This window comes from Halichoerus grypus, chromosome 6 (assembly GCF_964656455.1).
Source record: "Halichoerus grypus chromosome 6, mHalGry1.hap1.1, whole genome shotgun sequence".
NCBI classification, from domain to species: Eukaryota; Metazoa; Chordata; class Mammalia; order Carnivora; family Phocidae; genus Halichoerus; species Halichoerus grypus.
Window position 1 is genome coordinate 23,030,151 of NC_135717.1, and position 21,298 is coordinate 23,051,448.

A 21,298-nucleotide genomic window follows, 5' to 3' on the forward strand; every position below is an offset into this window, starting at 1 on the left:
CTTCTCTTACCAGAATCAGAATTAAATTAGAAATTAGTAACAAAAAGTTCTCTGGAAAATCCCCAAGTAATTGCAAACTAAATAATACAAGTTGTACAAAAGCTCTTCTGGAAAAGTAAAGAGGAAATACTTCCCAACTCACTCTATGAGGCTAGTATTATCCTGATATCAAAACTAGAACAAAAAAATGAAAGCAACAGACCAATATCCATCATTAACTTAAGTAAAAAAATTCTAAACCAAATTGAAGAAAAGTCATTCCATAAAAATGGATGATACACAGTTTCACTTCTGGGAAATCAGCATGAAAAGTGGGTCCACAGAGCTACTTCCCAGTGAAACAAGAAAAGCTGTGAAAATTAAAAAACAAAACAACAAAAAATCACGTATAATCTTCAGGAATTGTCCTAAGGGAATACAGCAAATGAAGAAACATTTATTCAAGGAAATCTACTACAACATGGTAAATAACAGACTTGCTGTTTTTAACATCCTAGTCTAGTTTGTCATTCTAGGAATTATTCTAGTTTACTCCTCTTCCTTCAATGTCCACCCATCCCCAGTATTCTCAGTTCTGTTGGAAATCTCTTAGATCTGTCCATTTCTCTTTATATATACTTCCACAACCCTTATCCAATTCTTATTTCTTAAAAAAGTACCATCCAGTCTTCTTTTTCCCACTCTTCTCATTCTCAACTCCCCACCCTTCAATACCCTGTTTTCCATACTGTAGCCAAAATGATCTTTAAAATACATATATTCCTCTAGTGCTTTGAACCAATCAATGGCTTCCCAATGAAGCCATTTACTATCATTCTTTTGCCTCCAAATATATTGGTCTTCTTTTTGTTCCTCAAACACATGAAGATCTTTCTCACCTCAGGTTCATTGAATTTGCTATTTGCCTACTGTGGGTATTCTTCTCTTACTTAGCTTTTCAAAAAATTAGCTCTACTCATTCTTCAGATCTCAGCTCAAAGGTCATCTCCTCAGAGAGATTTCCCTTTAACTACATTTAGTGTCATCCTCTCCACTTACACTCAGATGTTACTACTGTATCAAGTTTATTTTCTTCACAGAATTTATTATAAAATTGAAATATCACTTGTTGCCAAGCCTATCAGAGGAGATTAGAAGCATAATGAATGAAGTAAATACTATATTGTAAAGATATATCTATACATTTTTTGAATGTCACTTAAATTAGAATTATACTGATTATGACACATTCATTATTAAGCATCCTATTTGTTTTTTAAAAATGGCCAGTTACAAACCCAGGGCACAGTATATGGCTTTCAGTCTTTGCAGGAAAAAGAGACCTTTGAAACAAATACCTTGTGCAAATGTTTGATCTGGATATCTGCCACCAAACTAGTAGGTTCAGCCTCAAAATACTTGTTTAGAGTTTCCCCACAGCTTTTCATTTCTTCTTTTTTCCTAATTTTTGGTTCACCAAACCAGTATGAGCGCTACAAAGAAAGCCAAAATGTAATTACCAAGATGAGCTTTCAGAAATAAAGCATTCCATCTGAACAGATCTATAATGAATAAAGTGACTGACTTAGTAATCAAAACCTGCCCACAAAGAAAAGTGCAGGACCAGATATCTTCACTGGTACCAAACATTTAAACAAGAATTAACAAAAATTGTTCTCCAAGCCTTCCAAAAAGTCTAAGGGAAAGGAACACTTCCTAACTCATTCTATGAGCTCAGCATTACTTGAAAGGCAAATGCCAAAGTCAAAGACATCACAAGGAAAATAAACTACAGACCAATATCCCTTACTAATATAGATTTTAAAATCTTCAAAAAATACTTATAAACTAAATCTAATAGCATATCAAAAGGAATATTCATCATGGCAAAGTGGGATTTATCCTAGAAATGCAGGGTGGTTTAACATACAAAAACCAATCAATGAAATGTATCACATTAATAGAACAAATGGGACATGATCATTTCAACTACCGCAAATAAAGCCTCTGACAAAGTGTTTCATGATAAAAACACATGGAAAACTAGGAACAGTTTCTTGAGTTCATTAGGGAATTTTTAAAAAAATATTTTATTTATTTGACAGAGAGAGACACAGCGAGAAAGGGAACACAAGCAGGGGGAGTGGGAGAAGGAGAAGCAGGCTTCCCGCTGAGCAGGGAGCCCGACGTGGGGCTCAATCCCAGGACCCCGGGATCATGACCTGAGCTGAAAGCAGACGCTTAACGACTGAGCAACCTAGGTGCCCCGAAATTCATTAGGGAATTTATGAAAAAACCCACAACTAACGTCATACTCAATAGTGAAAGACTTAAGCTTTTCCTCTAATCAGGAATAAGACAAGGATACCTGCCCATCCTTGCTATTCACAGAAATAAAAGATATCTAAACTGGAAAGAAAGAAGTAAAACTGTATTTGAAGATAACATGATTCTACATATTGAAGTGCCTAGAGAACCCTCCCCTACATATACTACTAGAGCTAATGAACAAATTCAGCAAAGATGCAGGGTACAAGATCAACATGCATACATCAATTGTGTTTGTATATACCAGCTATGAACAATACAAAAAGAAAATTCGATTCTATTTTTTAAAAATTTTTTTATTGTTATGTTAATCACTATACATCACATCATTAGTTTTTGATGTAGTGTTCCATGATTGTTTGTGCATAACACCCAGTGCTCCATGCAGAACGTGCCCTCTTTACCCATCACCAAGCTAACCCATCCCCCCTCCCTCCTTCCCTCTAGAACCCTCAGTTTGTTTTTCAGAGTCCATCATCTCTCATGGTTCGTCTCCCCCTCTGATTCCCCCCCTTCATTCTTCCCTCCTGCTATCTTCTTCTTTTTTTTTTTCTTAACATATATTGCATTATTTGTTTCAGAGGTACAGATCTGAGATTCAACAGTCTTGCACAATTCACAGCACTCACCATAGCACATACCCTCCCCAGTGTCTATCACCCAGCCACCCCATCCCTCCCACTCCACCCCCCACTCCAGCAACCCTCAGTTTGTTTCCTGAGATTAAGAATTCCTCATATCAGTGAGGTCATATGATACATGTCTTTCTCTGATTGACTTATTTCGCTCAGCATAACACCCTCCAGTTCTATCTACGTCCTTGCAAATGGCAAGATCTCATTCCTTTTGATGGCTGCATAATATTCCATTGTATATATATACCACATCTTCTTTATCCATTCGTCTGTCGAAGGACATCTTGTCTCTTTCCACAGTTGGCTATTGTGGACATTGCTGCTATAAACATCAGGGTGCATGTACCCCTTCGGATCCCTACATTTGTATCTTTGGGGTAAATACCCAGTAGTGCAATTGCTGGATCGTATGGTAGCTCTAAGAAAATTCGATTCTAACAATTCTATTTACAATAGCATCCAAAAGAGTAAAGTACTTAGGAACAAAGTTAACCAGAGAGGTGAACGACTCACACACTGAAACTATAAAACCTCAATGAAAGAATTTAGACTATATAAATAGAAAGTTAAAAAAGAAAAATAAAGTTCATGGACTGAAAGACATTTTTTGGGCAGGGGGGATGATTCTGAGATCATCACTGTGTGCTCTGCTCTGATTCCCAGAGTTCCCTTCATCACTGGGCTCCAGGGGCCCACAGTGCTGACATGCTCTTTTCTGGCTGCTTTCCTTTCCTGCCTCATTTTCCCTCTCTCTAACCCTTCCAAATAAATTCCAAACCCTGTGAAAGACAGTATTTTTAATACAGCAATACTACTTAAAGCAATCAACAGATTCATTGTAATTACTATAAATATTCTAATGGTTACTTTTACAGATATAGAAAAGCTGATTCTCAAGTTCTTATGGAACTTCCAGGACCCCCTAATAGCCAAAACAGTCTTGAAAAAGAAGAGAAAAAGCTGGATGACTCACACCTTCAGATTTCAAAACTTACTATAAAACTATAGTAATCAAACAGTGGTATTGACATAAGAATAGACATATAGGCCAATGGAATAAAATTGAGGATCCAAAAATGAAACCATACGTTTATGGCCAACTGATTTTCAACAAGGGTGCTAAGACCATTCAATGGGGAAAGAATAGTCTTTTCAAAGAATGGTATTGGGACAAAAGGATATCCACATTCAAAAGAGTGAAGTTGAATCCCTACCTCATACTATATAAAAATCAACTCAAAATTGATCAGTGATCTAAATTTAACAGATAAAACCATCAAATTCTTTTTTTTAAATCATCAAATTCTTAGAAGAAAACATAGGGGTAAATTTTGATGACTTCGGATTTGACAATAACTTCTTAGATATGACATAAAATTCACAACCAACAAAAACTTTTTAAATTGGTTTTAATCAAAGTTAAAAATTATTGCACATGAAAGAGTACTATGAAGAGGGTGAAAAGATAACCCAGAGAATGGAATAAAATATTTGCAAATCATGTATCTGATAAGGCTCTACTGTCCAGAATATATATATAAAAAAAAGTCACAGAGCTTGAATAGACATTTCTGTACAATGGCCAACAAAAAAGCCCATGAAAATATCTGAACATGATTAGTTATTAGGGAAATGCTTATCAAAACCATGAGACCACTTTATACCCACGAGGATGGCTATAATAAAGGGAAAAGAATAACAAGGGTTTTGAGGCTGTGGAGGAACTGGAACACTGGTACATTGCTTGTGGGAATGTACAAATGGTGCAGTCATTGCAGAAAACAGTATAGTGGTTCCTGAAAACATGAAACAGAATTATCCTAAGTACTAGCAATTCTACTCCTAGGTATATTCCCAAACGAATTGAAACAGGTACTCAACCAAATACTTATAAACAAATATTCATAGGAGCACTATTCAAACAGCCAAAAGATGTTCTACATTTCTAACTACAGGTTGATAAAGGAATTGCCCTATATACATACAATGGAATATTATTCAGTAATCAAAAAGAATGAAGTGCTGATACATATTAATGGATAAACTTTAAAAACATTATGTTAAGTGAAAGAAGCCAAATAGTCACATATTTTATGATTCTATTTATATGAAACATCCAGAATAGTAAGTCCATAGAAAAAGAAAGCTGATTAGTGGTTGCTAGGGGCTTGGGATAGGGAAAAATGGGATGTGACTTCTTAATGGGTATAAGGTTTTATTTTTGGGTAATAAATATTTTGGAACTAGATATGTGCAAGTACATTGTAAACGTACCAAATTCCACTTTTTTCCCCACTTCAAATGGTTAATTTTAACATATGAATTTCATTGGAATTAAAAATTTTAATGTGAAAAAAGAAATGAAGTACTATAAGAACCTGAAAACACTTTGGCTTGGTTTACTCTGTGGCTATTGCATACTTTAAGGGATTGAACTTTGCAGCAAAATTATGTATGATTTATATCTCTAGGATTTAGAAGCAAAAATCGTTTTGAAATGTTAGTGTTCAGGAAGTAGGGACAAAGTGGAATTATTCAGCAATGAAGTCACAGCCAATGCATTTTATCACACTCAGAATACTTTCTTTGTACTATACAGCAGAAGCTCTTCCACTCTAAGTAAACTGGTCTAGTCCTTGAAAGTAAACAGGTGGTGGGAACAGAGATATGGGAAATACCCAATCCTCTACTCACTAGGATCTAAGAAATCATCACATATTATTGACCTGGGAACAACTTCCACAGACTTTCAAGTTTATCCTCTAATCTAATCCACTATGTACCATGTGGCTGAAGAAGAGTTCTATTACTCACAGTTTTTAAATGTATGGGGTTTCAGTGTCTTATCCACAGATATTGTGCATTTGTGTATATAGAAGGCTTTAAGAGATCAAGAAATGGCTAGCATTTTCATATGGCTGGTATGCACAGGAAAATGATTCTGCATCTGAACTTTTGATTTGAATATAAATATTATATGAAATAGGCTCATAAGGACTATGGCTTTTTGCAATAACAGCAGCATTAGTACTCACCATAAGAAAAAAGTACCATGGTTGGGGCACGCCATACCGCCCTGGAAAGACAGTTTCTATATACCAGGTCACAAGGCCATATAAGAAAGCATCAAGTAAAAGCATTAACAAAATATAGCCAAACATGAGATTATCCTCAAGGTTGACTGGTGTCCAAATGTTATCCCATCTAATACCAATTTCTGAAATAAAAAGGAGATACCTTAGATGACAGCTCTGTGAAACAGCAAAGAAAAAAGGTTGATACTCTAAATCCTGTCACTGTGAATTATCTATATGTTAATACCCTTATTATTTAAGTCATCTAAGAAAATGATGGAATATGTAATAATACTGGGTTCTTCTGACCTCCCTTCAGAATCTACAAAAATAAATAGGAATGACTGAGACAAGGTCAATGAATGAAAAATAATAACAAAAAAGGCAAGAAAAAAGCAAGCCTATTAGATCCATTTTTCTCTCCCTTCATACTAAATTCACATTTAAACTACCATCAGGGTACACAAATCTGGAAAAATATTCAACAGCACTAGAGATGGATGCTGACTATAGAGCAGAATAAAAAGAGGTTTTGCTTAAATATAGGTCTGGGGCACCTGGGTAGCTCAGTTGGTTAAGTGTCAAACTCTTGATTTTGGCTCAGGTCATGATCTCAGGGTCATGAGATCAAGCCCTGCATTGGGCTCTGTGCTGGGTGTGGAGCCTGCTTGAGATTCTCTCTCTCCCTCTTCCTCTGCTCTTCTTCCCCTGTTCACACACATGCACACACACACACACACACTCTCTCTCTCAAATAAATAAATAAATAAATAAATAAATAAATAAATAAATAAATAAAATAAAGTTCTGATAGAAAGGAAAAAGAAAGTCATCCATAAAGAGTTATCCTTTGTTCTATTTCTTCTATTTCTAGACAGAGTGTAGCACAACTGAAAAAGCATGGGGGCTTGCAGTGAACTCATAATTCAGAGAAGACATTTCGTGAATATGGGTAATGAAACTTGCCCTTTCTTCAGCTTCAGCCTCCCTTTCCTATAGATGAGCACCATGAGAATATTTATCAACACTGTGACTTTGAAAAAGCTATAAAAAAGTAATAATTTAAGAAAATGTATTTAGAATTAAAAATTATCAAAATGAAAGGCATTTTGAGAGGCAGTAAACAACAAATTAGAAACAAAAACAACAAAAAAGGCAGAATGCAAATTTTAGGAAGTCTGCTGTACCTTCAGAAATCCTCCCACCCAGAACACAACAGGAGTTCATGAAAGAGAAAATAATACAGAAAACAGTAACTAAACTAACCCAATAAAAAATAATTCAATTAGGAAACTAAAAAGTATACATCCTGTTGCAGACTAAGCCAATGAAAATCCCACATCTAGATAAATTCCAGTGAATTTTAATGTTTCATGTATAAAGAAAGAACAAGGTAAGTATTCATACAGAAATCATATGTATATTCTTCTGACTGGCTATTCTTTAGGCGTAGGTTTTTGTTCACCTTAATCATCTTCATTAATGAGTAAATGTAATGAAATTCCCACTAAATCCTGTAAGGTTTTTCACAGATTTTGATAAAGCGATCCTAAAGTTCAAGTGGAAAGCAAAGTGACAAGAATAAAGAACAAGTTCTGGGGATAAGAGTAACATATTAAGACTTGTTATAAAGCTACGAGCAAAATCATTGTAGTACTGAAACAAAAAATAGAATAAAAGAGATCAAAAGAATGGAAAAAATCACCAGAAACAGATGCATGCATATATGGAAACTTGACATAAAACAAAGGTAGAATTTGAAACCAGTAGAGATCAACAAACTATCCAATAAATGATAGTAATAGCTTGATTTTCATATGGAAAATAAATAAAATTAGGTTCTTAGCTCAAAACCAACAGAAGTATCTACTCTGTGCTTACTGAGTTATTACAATAGCAATAGCAATAAAAACTAAGCTATGAATATCTAAGATAGTATTTTTATATTGAAAAAATTATTTACATTAGTATGCATACTGTTTGAGCAAATATATGTGTACTATTATGGTGACAGCAAAAAATTGGAAACCACTTAAATATACATTGCTAGAGAACTAATGAATTATAGTACCTCTTCAAAATGGAATATTAAACAACTGTGTAAATAATTAGCATTTCTCTATGTGAGAAGAGGTCTAACATATTATTAAGTAAATAAAGCAAGTAGTAGAATAGCTTTAAAACTACTTTATTTGAGAGTATAACTGGAGGCTTATTGTGGAGCAATGGGGAACTTCTAATTTTTCACAACTCAGATATTTTTTTAGTTCACATAACTGCCTTTACAATAAATAAACAAATCTAGGGATAAATAATTTGTATGAGATTTTCTTACTTCCTTACCCACTGTCCCACCCACGCTGTCTCAATCCCACCTTTCAAGGAATCAAACAGCAAAGGCAAAATTTGCAGGGCAAACACTTACGTCTTAATTCCAACTTGAGCAGACATCTAAGCCCCAGTGCCAATGCAACATTTGAGCTGAGACAGGCAGCCACCTTCTTGGTGAGGGTCATCTGCCCGTAGAATTGAGTAATGGTATTAAATGGAAAGAAACTGGCAAAATATAGGAGACTTCCAGCAGAAGCAGCTAAATGGACTGAAAATAAGGAAATTATAAGGTCACTCACTCTAAAGCAATATGCAAAATAATGAATAACTTTTTCTACTATAGTATAGGGAATAGAATGTAAGCTCTATGAGGGAAAAGTATTTGTCTTTCTTTTTCATCCTTGTATCACCAATGTCTGGCACACAGTATGTGCTCCCTGAATATGTGTTAAATAAATGAATTAATTAACAGTTAATGTATAGGATATTTATAATCATTTAAACAAAGATTTATTCATGAGCACTTGGCTTGAGAAATTATAAATGCACATCATTATTAAAATTATTAATAATTATTAGGGTTTCCAGAGTTTGAAGCATTGGGTAGAATAAAAAGCTCTTTATGAAGTTTTAAACATATGCTTCCAATCTAAATCATGATGTCCAAAATGAAGAACAGTTGAATAAATTGCTAACTACTGAGAGTTGGATGTGGTTAGGTCCATAAGCATGGGATTCTATAGGCTAGAAAAAGAATTCTTGTTAAGATTATCACTGAGACGACATAAAATCAACATTGATGAAGAAAGTAAAAACACTCAAATCATGGTCAACTAATCTTCGACAAAGCAGGAAAGACTATCCAATGGAAAAAAAAAGACACTCTCTTCAACAAATGGTGTTGGGAAAACTGGACAGCCACATGCAGAAGAATGAAACTAGACCACTTTCTCAAACCGTATACAAAAATAAATTCAAAATGGATGAAAGACCTCAATGTGAGACAGGAAACCATTGAAATCCTAGAGGAGAACACAGGCAGTAACCTCTTTGACCTGGGCCATAGCAACTACTTGCTAGACATATTGCTGGAGACAAGGGAAACAAAAGCAAAAATGAACTATTAGGACTTCATCAAGACAAAAGCCTTCTGCATGTTGAAGGAAACAAAACTAAAAGGCAACCTATGGAATGGGAGAAGATATTTGTAAACAACATATCTGATAAACGATTAGTATCTAAAATCTATAAAGAACTTAACAAATTCAACACCCAAAAACCAAATAATCCAGTTAAGAAATGGGCAGAAGACATGAATAGACATTTTTCCAAAGAAGACATCCAGATGGCTAACAAACACATGAAAAGATGCTCAACATCACTCAGCATCAGGGAAATACAAATCAAAACCATGATGAGAAACCACCTCACACCTGTCAGAATGGCTAAAATTAATGGCACAGCAAACAACAACAGATGTAGGCAAGGATATGGAGAAAGGGAAACCCTCTCACACTGTCGGTGGGAATGAAAACTGGTGCAGCCACTCCAGACAACAGTATGGAGGTTCCTCAGAAAGTTAAAAATAGAACTATCCTACAACCCAGCAATTGTACTATTAGGTATTTACCCAAAGGATACAAAAATACAGATTCAGAGGGGTACATGAACTGTTCATAGCAGCATTATCAACAATAGCTAAACTATGGAAAGAGCCCAAATGTCTACTGACTGATGAATGGATAAAGATGTGGTGTGTATACACACACACACACACACACACACACACACACAAATAGTGGAATATTACTTAGCAATCAAAAAGAATGAAATCTTGCCCTATGCAATGATATGGATGGAACTACTAAATGAAACAAATCAGAGAAAGCCAATACCATATGACTTCACTCATATGTGGAATTAAGAAACAAAACAGATGAACACAGGGGAAGGGGGAAAGAAAAAGAGAGGGAGGCAAACCATCATAAGAGACTCTTAACCATAGAGAACAAACTGAGGGTTGATGGAGGGAGGTGGGTTGTGGATGGGCTAAATGGATGATCCGTATTAAGAAGGGCACTTGCTGTGATGAGCAGGGGCTGTTATATATAAGTGATGAATCACCAAATTCTACTTCTGAAACCAATATTACACTATATGTTAACTAATTAGAATTTAAAAACTTGAAACAAAAAAATAAAGTTAATAAGGCAAACATAAGAAACATTCAAATTACAATGATATAAACTATCTTTTTCTTTCTTTAAATCACTTTATTGAGGTATAACTGACATATAAAGAGCTGTACATACTTAATGTAAACAACTTGATGAGTCTGGAGGTAGGTGTATACCTCTGAATACTTGTGAATACATCAATCTATGCTATAAACATATCTATCACCTCCCAAAGTTTCCCTCTGCCCTCTTTACTTATTATTACTTTTTTTTTTGTAGTTTTTAATTTTATTATGTTAGTCACCATACAATACATCATTAGTTTTTGATGTAGTGATCCACGATCCATTGTTTTCGTATAACACCCAGTGCTCCATGCAGTACGTGCCCTCCTTAATACCCATCACCGGGCTAACCAATCCCCCCTCCCCCCTCCCCTCTAAAACCCTGTTTGTTTCTCAGGTCCATAGTCTCATGGTTCATCTCTCCCTCCAATTCCCCCCGCCCATTTTTCCCTTCCTTCTCCTAATGTCCTCCATGTTATTCCTTATGTTCCACAAATAAGTGAAACCATATGATAATTGACTTTCTCTGCTTGTCTTATTTCACTTAGCATAATCTCCTCCAGTCCCATCCATGTTGATGTAAAAGTTGGGTATTCATCTTTTCTGATGGCTGAGTAATATTCCATTGTATATATGGACCACATCTTCTTTAGCCATTCATCTGTTGAAGGGCATCTCAGCTCTTTCCACAGTTTGGCTATTGCGGACATTGCTGCTATGAACATTGGGGTGCATATGGCCCTTCTTTTAACTACATCTGTGTCTTTGGGGTAAATACCCAGGAGTGCAATTGCTGGGTCATAGGGTAGCTCTATTTTTAAAATTTTGAGGAACCTCCATTCTGTTTTCCAAAGTGGCTGTACCAACTTACATTCCCACCAACAGTGTAAGAGGGTTCCCCTTTCTCCACAACCTCTCCAACATTTGTTGTTTCTTTCCCTGTCCATTTTTGCCATTCTAACTGGTGTAAGGTGGTATCTCAGTGTGGTTTTGATTTGGATTTCCCTGATGGCTAATGATGATGAACATTTTTTCATGCGTCTGTTAGCCATTTGTATGTCTTCTTCAGAGAAGTGTCTGTTCATCTCTTCTGCCCACTTTTTGACTTGATTATTTGTTTTTTGGGTGTTGAGTTTGAGAAGTTCTTTACAGATTTTGGATACCAGCCCTTTATCTGTAGTGTCATTGGCAAATATCTTCTCCCATTCTGTGGGTTGCCTCTTTGTTTTGTTGACTGTTTCCTTTGCTGTGCAGAAGCTTTTTATCTTGATGAAGTTCCAAAAGTTCATTTTTGCTTTTGTTTCACTAGCTTTTGGAGATGTATCTTGAAAGAAGTTGCTGTGGCCGATGTCAAAGAGGTTACTGCCTACGTTCTCCTCTAGGATTTTGATGGATTCCTGTCTCACATTGAGGTCTTTCATCCACTTGGAGTTTATCTTTGTGAATGGTGTTAGAGAATGGTTGAGTTTCATTCTTCTGCATGTGGCTGTCCAATTTTCCCAGCACCATTTATTGAAGAGACTGTCTTTTTTCCATTGCATGTTTTTTCCTGCTTTGTCAAAGATTATTTGACCATAGAGTTGAGGGTCCATATCTGGGCTCTCTATTCTGTTCCTTTGGTCTGTATGTCTGTTTTTGTGCCAGTACCATCCTGTCTTGGTGATCACTGCTTTGTAGTATAGCTTGAGATCGGGCAACGTGATGCCCCCAGCTTTGTTTTTCTTTTTCAACATCTCCTTGGCGATTCGGGGTCTTTTCTGATTCCATACAAATTTTAGGATTGTTTGTTCCAGCACTTTGAAAAATGTCATTGGAATTTTGATTGGGATGGCATTGAAGGTATAGATTGCTCTGGGTAGCATAGACATTTTAACAATGTTTATTCTTCCGATCCATGAGCATGGAATATTTTTCCATCTTTTTGTGTCTTCTTCAATTTCTTTCATGAGTGTTTTGTAGTTCCTAGAGTATAGATCCTTTACCTCTTTGGTTAGGTTTATTCCGAGGTATCTTATGGTTTTTGGTGCTATTGTAAATGGAATCGTTTCTCTAATTTCTCTTTCTACAGTTGCGTTGTTAGTGTATAAGAAAGCAACCGATTTCTGTGCATTAATTTTGTATCCTGCCACATTACTGAATTGCTGTATGAGTTCTAGTAATGTGGGGGTGGAGTCTTTTAGGTTTTCCACATAAAGTATCATGTCGTCTGCGAAAAGAGAGAATTTGACTTCTTCTTTGCCAATTTGAATACCTTTTATTTCTTTTTGTTGTCTGATTGCTGTTGCTAGGACTTCTAGTACTATGTTGAACAACAGTGGTGAGAGTGGGCACCCTTGACGTGTTCCTGATCTTAAGGGAAAGGCTCTCAGCTTTTCCTCATTGAGGATGATATTCGCTGTAGGTTTTTCATAGATGGATTTTATGAGCTTGAGGAATGTTCCCTCTATCCCTATACTCTGGAGAGTTTTAATCAGGATGTTAAAAAGGATGTTGTATTTTGTCAAATGCTTTTTCTGCATCAATTGAGAGGACCATATGGTTCTTCTCCCTCCTCTTATTAATGTGTTCTATCACATTGATTGATTTGCAAATGTTGAACCACCCTTGCATCCCAGGGATAAATCCCACTTGGTCGTGGTGCATGATCCTCTTAATGTATTGTTGGATCCTATTAGCTAGGATTTTGTTGAGGATTTTAGAATCCATATTCATCAGGGATATCGGTCTGGAATTCTCCTTTTTGATGGGGTCTTTGCCTGGTTTGGGGATTAAGGTAATGCTGGCCTCATAGAATGAGTTTGGAAGCTTTCCTTCTGTTTCTGTTTTTTGAAACAGCTTCAGTAGAATAGGTATTATTTCTTCTTTGAATGTTTGGTAGAATTCCCCAGGGAATCCATCAGGCCCTGGACTCTTGTTTTTTGGGAGGTTTTTGATCACTGCTTCAATCTCGTTACTGGTTATTGGCCTATTCAGGTTGTCAATTTCTTCCTGTTTCAGTCTTGGCAGCTTATAGGTTTCCAGGAAGGCCTCCATTTCATCCAGATTGCTCAGTTTATTGGCATATAGTTGTTGATAATAATTTCTAATAATTGTTTCTATTTCCTTGGTGTTAGTCGTGATCTCTCCCCTTTCATTCATAATTTTATTAATTTGGGTCCTTTCTCTTTTCTTTTGGATAAGTCTGGCCAGTGGTTTATCGATCTTATTAATTCTTTCAAAGAACCAACTTCTAGTTTCATTGATCTGATCTACTGTGTTTCTGGTTTCTAATTCATTGATTTTTGCTCTAATTTTAATTATTTCTCTTCTAATGCGTGGCTTAGGCGTCGTTTGTTGCTTTTTCTCTAGTTCTTTAAGGTGTAGAGTTAGTTGGTGAATTCAGGATTTTTCCATTTTTTTGAGTGAGGCTTGGAAGGCTATGTATTTCCCGCTTAGGACCGCCTTTGCAGTATCCCATAGGTTTTGGACCGATGTGTTTTCGTTCTCATTGATTTCCACGAATTGTTTAAGTTCTTCTTTGATTTCTTGGTTGACCCAAACATTCTTGAGCAGAGTGGTCTTTAGCTTCCAAGTGTTTGAATTTCTGCCAAATTTTTTCTTGTGATTGAGTTCCAGTTTTAGAGCATTGTGGTCTGAGAATATGCAGGGAATAATCTCAATCTTTTGGTATCGGTTGAGACCTGATTTGTGACCCAGTATGTGGTCTATTCTGGAGAAAGTTCCATGCATGCTCGAGAAGAATGAGTATTCTGTTGTTTTAGGGTGGAATGTTCTTTATATACCTATGAGGTCCATCTGGTGCAGTGTATCATTCAAAGCTCTTGTTTCTTTGTTGATTTTCTGCTTAGATGATCTGTCCATTGCTGAGAGTGGAGTATTGAGGTCTCCTACAATTAACGTATTGTTATCAATATGACTCTTTATTTTGGTTAACAGTGGGCTTATGTAGATGGCTGCTCCCATGTTGGGGGCACAGATATTTACAATTGTTAGATCTTCTTGTTGGATCGACCCTTTAAGAATGATATAGTGTCCTTCTGTATCTCTTATTACAGACTTTAGTTTAAAATCTAATTTGTCTGATACAAGAATTGCTACCCCAGCTTTCTTTTGAGGTCCACTGGCTTGGAAGATAGATCTCCATCCCTTCACTTTCAGTCTGGATGTATCTTTAGGTTCAAAATGAGTCTCTTGTAGACAGCATATGGATGGGTCCTGTCTTTTTATCCAGTCTGCAACCCTGTGCCGTTTTATGGGAGCATTTAGGCCATTCACGTTGAGAGTGATTATTTTAAGATATGAATTAATTGTCATCATGTTGCCTGTGAAGACGTTGTTTTTATAGATTGCCCCTGTAAATTTCTGTTGTAGATCATTCTTGGGGTCTTTCTCCTTTTATAGAACCCCCCCTTAATATTTCTTGCAGGGCCAGCTTAGTGGTCACATATTCTTTCAACTTTTGCCGGTCGTGGAAGCTCTGCATCTCTCCATCCATCCTAAATGACAGCCTTGCCGGATAAAGTATTCTTGGCTGTATATTCTTCTCGTTTAGTACCCTGAATATGTCTTGCCAGGCCTTTGTGGCTTGCCAGGTCTCTGTGGATAGGTCTGATGTTATTCTGATGTGCCTCCCTCTGTACGTAAGGAATCTCTTCCCCCTAACTGCCCTTAAGATGGTTTCCTTGGTTCTAAGATTTGCAAGTTTTACTATTACATGCCGGGGTGTTGGCCTGTTTTCCTTGATCTTAGGAGGGGTCCTCTCTGCCTCTAGGACGCGAATGTTTGTTTCATTCCCCAGATTAGGGAAGTTCTCAGCTACGATTTGCTCAAATACATCTTCTAGCCCTCTCTCTCTCTCCACTCCCTCCGGGATTCCAATTATTCTGACATTGGAATGCCTCATGGTGTCACTTATTTCTCTGATTCTATTTTCATGGATTCTGAGTTATTTTTCCCTGGCCTCCTCTTTTCCCTTTTTATCTATTATACTGTCTTCCAGATCGCTTATTCTCTCTTCTGTCTCAGTTACCCTAGCTGTTAGATTATCTAGATTGGATTGGATCTCATTGATAGCATTTTTAAGTTCTGCCAATTCCCCTTTTATTTTTGCCCTTAGAGACTCTATGTTGCCATTAATTGATTTCTCCATTCTAGCCATGTCTTCACAATTGCTAGCCTAAATTCCATCTCTAACGTCTTGGTTATATCTGCATCCATTTGTAAATCTGCAGCATAAGTCATAATCTCTGAGTCTTTTCTGTTTTGGGGGCTCCTCCTCCTAGTCATTCTGTTGATGGGTGGTTGAGGGAATGTATAGAGTCCAAATTATTGACCAGAACCCAAGCAAAATGCACCTGTTTTCTTGGGACCTTAGGGTTGCTGGCCTCTTGTTTTCCCAGCCTGTCTTCTGCGGGAGGGGCCTGCCGTGCTGTTACTCAGGCAACCCTGTTTGGGCGGAGTTGCCCTGACCCCCTGTGGTGGGGATGGGCTCAGCGGGAATCAGTTTTGGGGGCTTTTGTTCTCTGGCGGCTTTCTCTGGCGGCTTTCTGTGTCTCTTCCGCAAGTCAGAGCAGAAGAGACCATTTCCAACCCTCTGCCTCAGAGCAGAGAGACCGCAGTCTGTTCTTCAGTGAGCTCTCCAGGCCACACCGTCTCCGTTTCTGTCCGTGCTGCTATAAACTGCAGCATCCTGGGTTGTGCGCCCCTCCACAGCGCCCCCAGTCCTGCCTCCAGGTCGGGGCACGTCTCTGCCCTTTGTGCTTCTAAAACCACGAGCTGCTCTCAGTTCACGCGCGCGCGACTCCACCACTTGGGGTCCTGTCCCAGGGACTGCAGTTCGCGTGCGCGCAACTCCGCCGCTCGGGGTTTCCACCCTGGGGGTTGAAGTTCACCGGCGTAACCCCGGCACACCGGGTTTCCCTCTCGGAGGCTGCAGTTCGCATGCGCGTGACCGTCGCTCCGGTTTCTGTCCAGGGGGGCTGCAGTTTGCGTGTGCACGACCCCGCTGGTCAGGTTTTCCACCCCGGGGGCTGCCCTAAAGTTCTTTCCCGACGCTACCGGTCTGCGAGTCTGTGCCCCGTCCGCAGCGTGCGAGGCTGTCACTCACCGGCGGTGTAGGATCCCCACGTCCAGGCACCCTCCCGCTGCCGTTTATTCTCTGATATCTGCCCGGAGAATCAGGGCTCCCTGCTTCGTACCTTGAAACCAACCACCTGCGATATTCTGTTTGTAGAGTACAGATCTTACATCTCAGGCTGGTTTCGTGGGTGCTCAGAGTGGTCTGGTAGATATCCAGCTCAATTCCGGGGACCAGTTGAAATAGGGTCCCCTACTCCTCCGCCATCCTTCCCCTGACCTACTTATTATTACTCTTTTGGTGATATGAAAACATAAAATGTACCTCTTAGCAAGTTTTTTAAGTGTACAGTACAGTATTGTTAAGTATAGGCACTATGTTGTATAGTAGATCTCTAAGATACTTCTTCATCTTGCATAATGAAACTCTGTACCCTTTGACTAATACCTCCCTTCTTCCCTTTCCCGCAATTCCCTGGCAACCACCATTCTATACTGTCTATAAAGTATGACTACTTTAGATTCCTTATATAAGCGGCATCATGTAGTATTTGTTTTTCTGTCTTGCTTGTTTCACAACATAATGTCCTCTAGGTCTCTGTTTTTACAAATGGCAGAATTTTCTTCATTTATAAGGCAGAAAAATATCCCTTTGAATGTATATACCACATTTTCTTTAGCCATTCACCCACCGAAGGACATTTAGGTTGCTTTCATGGTTTGGCTATTGTGAATAATGCTATAATGAATATGGCAGTGCAGATATTTCACCTACTTATTTATTTTTTATATTTTTATCTTTTTAATTTATTTTTTTATTTTGTTTTTTTCCCATAATGATATATGTATTCCTTAATCCCAATCTCCTATTTCCCCCATCCCCCTATTCACATCCCCTTTGGTAACCATCGGTCTGTTCTTCATAATTAAGAGTCTGTTTCTTGGTTTATCTTTCTCTTTTTTTCCCTTTGCTCATTTGTTTTGTTTCTTAAATTCACATATGAGTGAAATCATATGGCATATGTCTTTCTCTGACTCACTTACTTTGCTTAGCATTATACTCTCTAGCTCCATCCATGTTATTGCAAATGGCAATACTTCATTTTTTATGGCTGAATAATATTCCATTGTATATATATACCACATCTTCTTTATTCATTCATCAATTGATGGACACCTGGGCTGCTTCCACATCTTGGCTATTGGAAATAATGCTGCTAAACATAGGGGTGCATGTATCCCTTTGAATCAGTGTTTTTATATTTTAGCATAGATACCCAGTAGTGTGATTACTGAATCATAGGGTAGTTTTATTTTTAACTTTTGAAGGGATGGGTGAAACAGGTGAAGGGGATTAAGAGCACACTTATCATGATATGCACTGAGTAATGTACATAATTATTGAATTACTATATTGTATACCTGAAACTAATATAACACTGTACATTAATTATAGTGGAATTTAATACAAATACCCCCAAAATCTGTTATAGAATGAGTCTTAGACTTACCTTTATTGAAGAATGTGCTAACCATAAAGGCAAAGAATATTGAAGCAATGGCATAACACATAAGAAAGACGAAGATGAAACTACCGTCACTGAAGCGAAAGATTGGCTCACTAAAAATCTACAAAAAAACAATTATGACATCATGTAAGGTACACCATAAATATTGTCACATAAACACAAGAAAAGAGGGAGAAAATGATAGTGCTAATGAGCTAGATCACTGCTCAGTGACTGAAACTCAATGAGATGAAAGTTAAGTAACTTATTTCTTACAGAAGGGTTTATGTTTTTCTCAGAGATACAGCAGCCTCTGAGTTTCCACAGCATAAACAAATAAAATCTATATTTCATCCTCCTGGCACCTGAGACCAACCAGTTCACACTATAATTACCTTCTGCCTCCCAAAGGATAGCTAGGGCAGGTTGTAATCAACTAGAACTAAGATGTCTAACACAGAAACCATTAAACAAATGTAGCTAATGAGCATTTAAAATGTAGCTAGTGTGACTGAGGAACTAAATTTTTATTTTCATTTCATTTTAGTTATCTTTATTTAAATTGAAAAATGAAGGCAGTGTCTAATATAGATCAAGTATTTCCAATGAAAATATAGTATATGAATTCAGATGTGCTGTAAATATAAAATACACACTGGAGTAGGAAGACGGTACAAAAAAATTTAGGGGTGCCTGGGTGGCTCAGTCTTTAAGTGCCTGCCTTCGGCTCAGGTCATGATCCCGGGGTCCTGGGATCGAGCCCCACATCGGGCTCCCTGCTCAGCGGGAAGCCTGCTTCTCCCTCTCCCACTCCCCCTGCTTGTGTTTCTGCTCTTGATATCTCTCTGTCAAATAAATAAATAAAATCTTAAAAAAAAAAAAAGAATCTGTCTTCAGTTCAGGTCATGATCCTGGGGTCTTGGGATACAGCCCCGTGTCAGCCTCCCTGCTCAGTGGGGAGTCTCCCTCTGCCCTGCCCCACGCTCATGTTCTCTTTCTCTCGCTCTCTCTCCCTCAAATAAATAAAATGTAAAAAAAAGAATTAAAAAAACTCTAATTTTTAAATTGGTTGCATATTCAAATAATATTTTGTACATATTAGGTTAAATTTAAAATATCGTTAACATAATTTCACCTGTTCTTTATGGTTTTAAAAATTTCTACTGGCTACTAAAAAACCAGTATTACATATGTGACTTATGGTATTTCTATTGGATAGCATGAAATTAGACACTTGCCTTGGCAGAGAATAAAACACATATCATAGAGATAATAATGATATAAAAAAAGAAGAATGTGAAGAAATAGGCAGCCCAGATGATCCAGTTTTTAAGTCCAATTATAAGCTGGTACTCCTGTAGGAAAGTCAGCACAAGTCAAATATTACATGTGTCAGCAATTCATACCACTTACATATATTTTTCTATTTAAATTTCCACAAAAAACTATGTAAATGGTTAATATCATCTCCATGTTATGAATAAGAAAAATCAAGGCTCAGAAAGTGTGCTGTTCAAAATTATGCAGTCAGTTAGGGCAGTGCTGGCATTAAAATATACTTCTCCTGAGTTCAGAGATCTTTCTTCATTACTACACTTAGTAATGGACCAAAAGGGAAAAATCTAAAATTAAACTTTGAAATATTAAGCTCTCTTTTCTATTATACTCTACTTCCTGGAGTATAAGAGAAATGCATCTATTTTTTTTTTTTTAAATCCAATTGTATGTTAGAGCTTGTTCCTTGTAGGCAATGTGTCTTTATCCCCACTCTGATTGCTTTCAAGATTTTCTTTTTGGTCTTTAATTTTCAACAGTTTGAATATACTCTGTGTGTGTGTTTGTGTGTGCATGGTATTTTTCCTGCTTTGTGTTCTCTGAGCTTCTTAGACCTGTGATTTGATGTCTATCTTAATTTTGAAAAATTCACTGCCATTATTTCTTTGGCTCTATTCTGTTTTTTGGGGATTTAAATTATGTATATGTTATACCATTTATATTGTCCTACACTTTTTGAATGCTTTATTCTGGGATTTTACATTTTGTATTGTCTTTGCATTTCAGTTTGTATACTTTAAACTGTCATATTCAATTCTATGATTCTTTCCTCAAATCAAGTCTAGTGATGAGTCCATCAAAAGCATTCTTCATTTTTGTTAGCATGTTTTTTATGTCTAGAAATTCTGTTTGACTCCTTATAGTTTTGACTGTCTGATAACATTACCTATCTGATCTTCCATGTTACCTACTGGGCAGAAAAGAGTTAACAAAGGAGGCCCAAGACTACTATTCTTAGAAAGGCATGTAATGAGCACTGGGTGTTATATGCAACTGATGAATCACTAAACTCTACCCCTGAAACTAATAATACACTATATGGGGGCGCCTGGGTGGCTCAGTCGTTAAGTGTCTGCCTTCGGCTCAGGTCATGGTCCCAGGGTCCTGGGATCGAGCCTCACATCGGGCTCCCTGCTAGGCGGGAAGCCTGCTTCTCCCTCTCCCACTCCCCCTGCTTGTGTTCCTGCTCTCATTATCTCTCTCTCTGTCAAATAAATAAATAAAATCTTAGAAAAAAATACACTATATGTTAATTAATTGAATTTAAATAAAAAAATTAATTAATTAAAAAAAAGGCATATCTACAAGTTGGCACTTGGCTGGTATATGGGAACTTGGCTGGTAAACTGTTCCCTGCAATGATACAAAACTTTCCTTAAATGATAAGGGTAGGTGACTGTGCCAAAACTGTTGGTACAAACACTATGGTTTATGCTGAATACCTGCTTTCTAGGACTGTGGAATTTTGGTACATGCTAGGCAAGGGTGTCTACATGACCAGCCCCCATCAAAACCTTGGGTGCTAAATCTCTAGTGGACTTCCCTGGACACAAACATAAAAAACATACTGCTGGATTTTCATTGCTGAGCAAGAGTGTGCTCTGTGTGACCTCTTGTGGGGTTAATTGAAGAAGCCTGCAGGTGAATTCCTCCAGGCTTTGCCTGTGTCATATCCTCTTCTGAGCCAGCTATGTTTACTTATTACACCACTATAATAATTCCTGGCTGTTAGCATTAACTATATGCAGAGTCCCACTAGTCCTTCTAGAAAATTTCAGAAATTAGGGGCTG

At 37.4% G+C, this 21,298-nt stretch overlaps 1 protein-coding gene across 1 annotated transcript in view; it reads right to left on the bottom strand.

Moving 5' to 3' along the window:
• Nucleotides 1-21,298, bottom strand: part of LOC118549013 (phospholipid-transporting ATPase ABCA3-like) — a 191,444-nt gene that overhangs the window by 150,275 nt on the left and 19,871 nt on the right. Inside the window, exons 6-10 of the mRNA XM_036113189.2 lie at nucleotides 19,417-19,527; nucleotides 18,176-18,293; nucleotides 8,442-8,615; nucleotides 5,978-6,159; nucleotides 1,338-1,472 (exon numbers count right to left, since the gene is read on the bottom strand). Of these exons, the coding sequence (XP_035969082.2) occupies nucleotides 1,338-1,472; nucleotides 5,978-6,159; nucleotides 8,442-8,615; nucleotides 18,176-18,293; nucleotides 19,417-19,527 (720 nt within the window). The remainder of the gene's footprint in view (nucleotides 1-1,337; nucleotides 1,473-5,977; nucleotides 6,160-8,441; nucleotides 8,616-18,175; nucleotides 18,294-19,416; nucleotides 19,528-21,298) is intronic.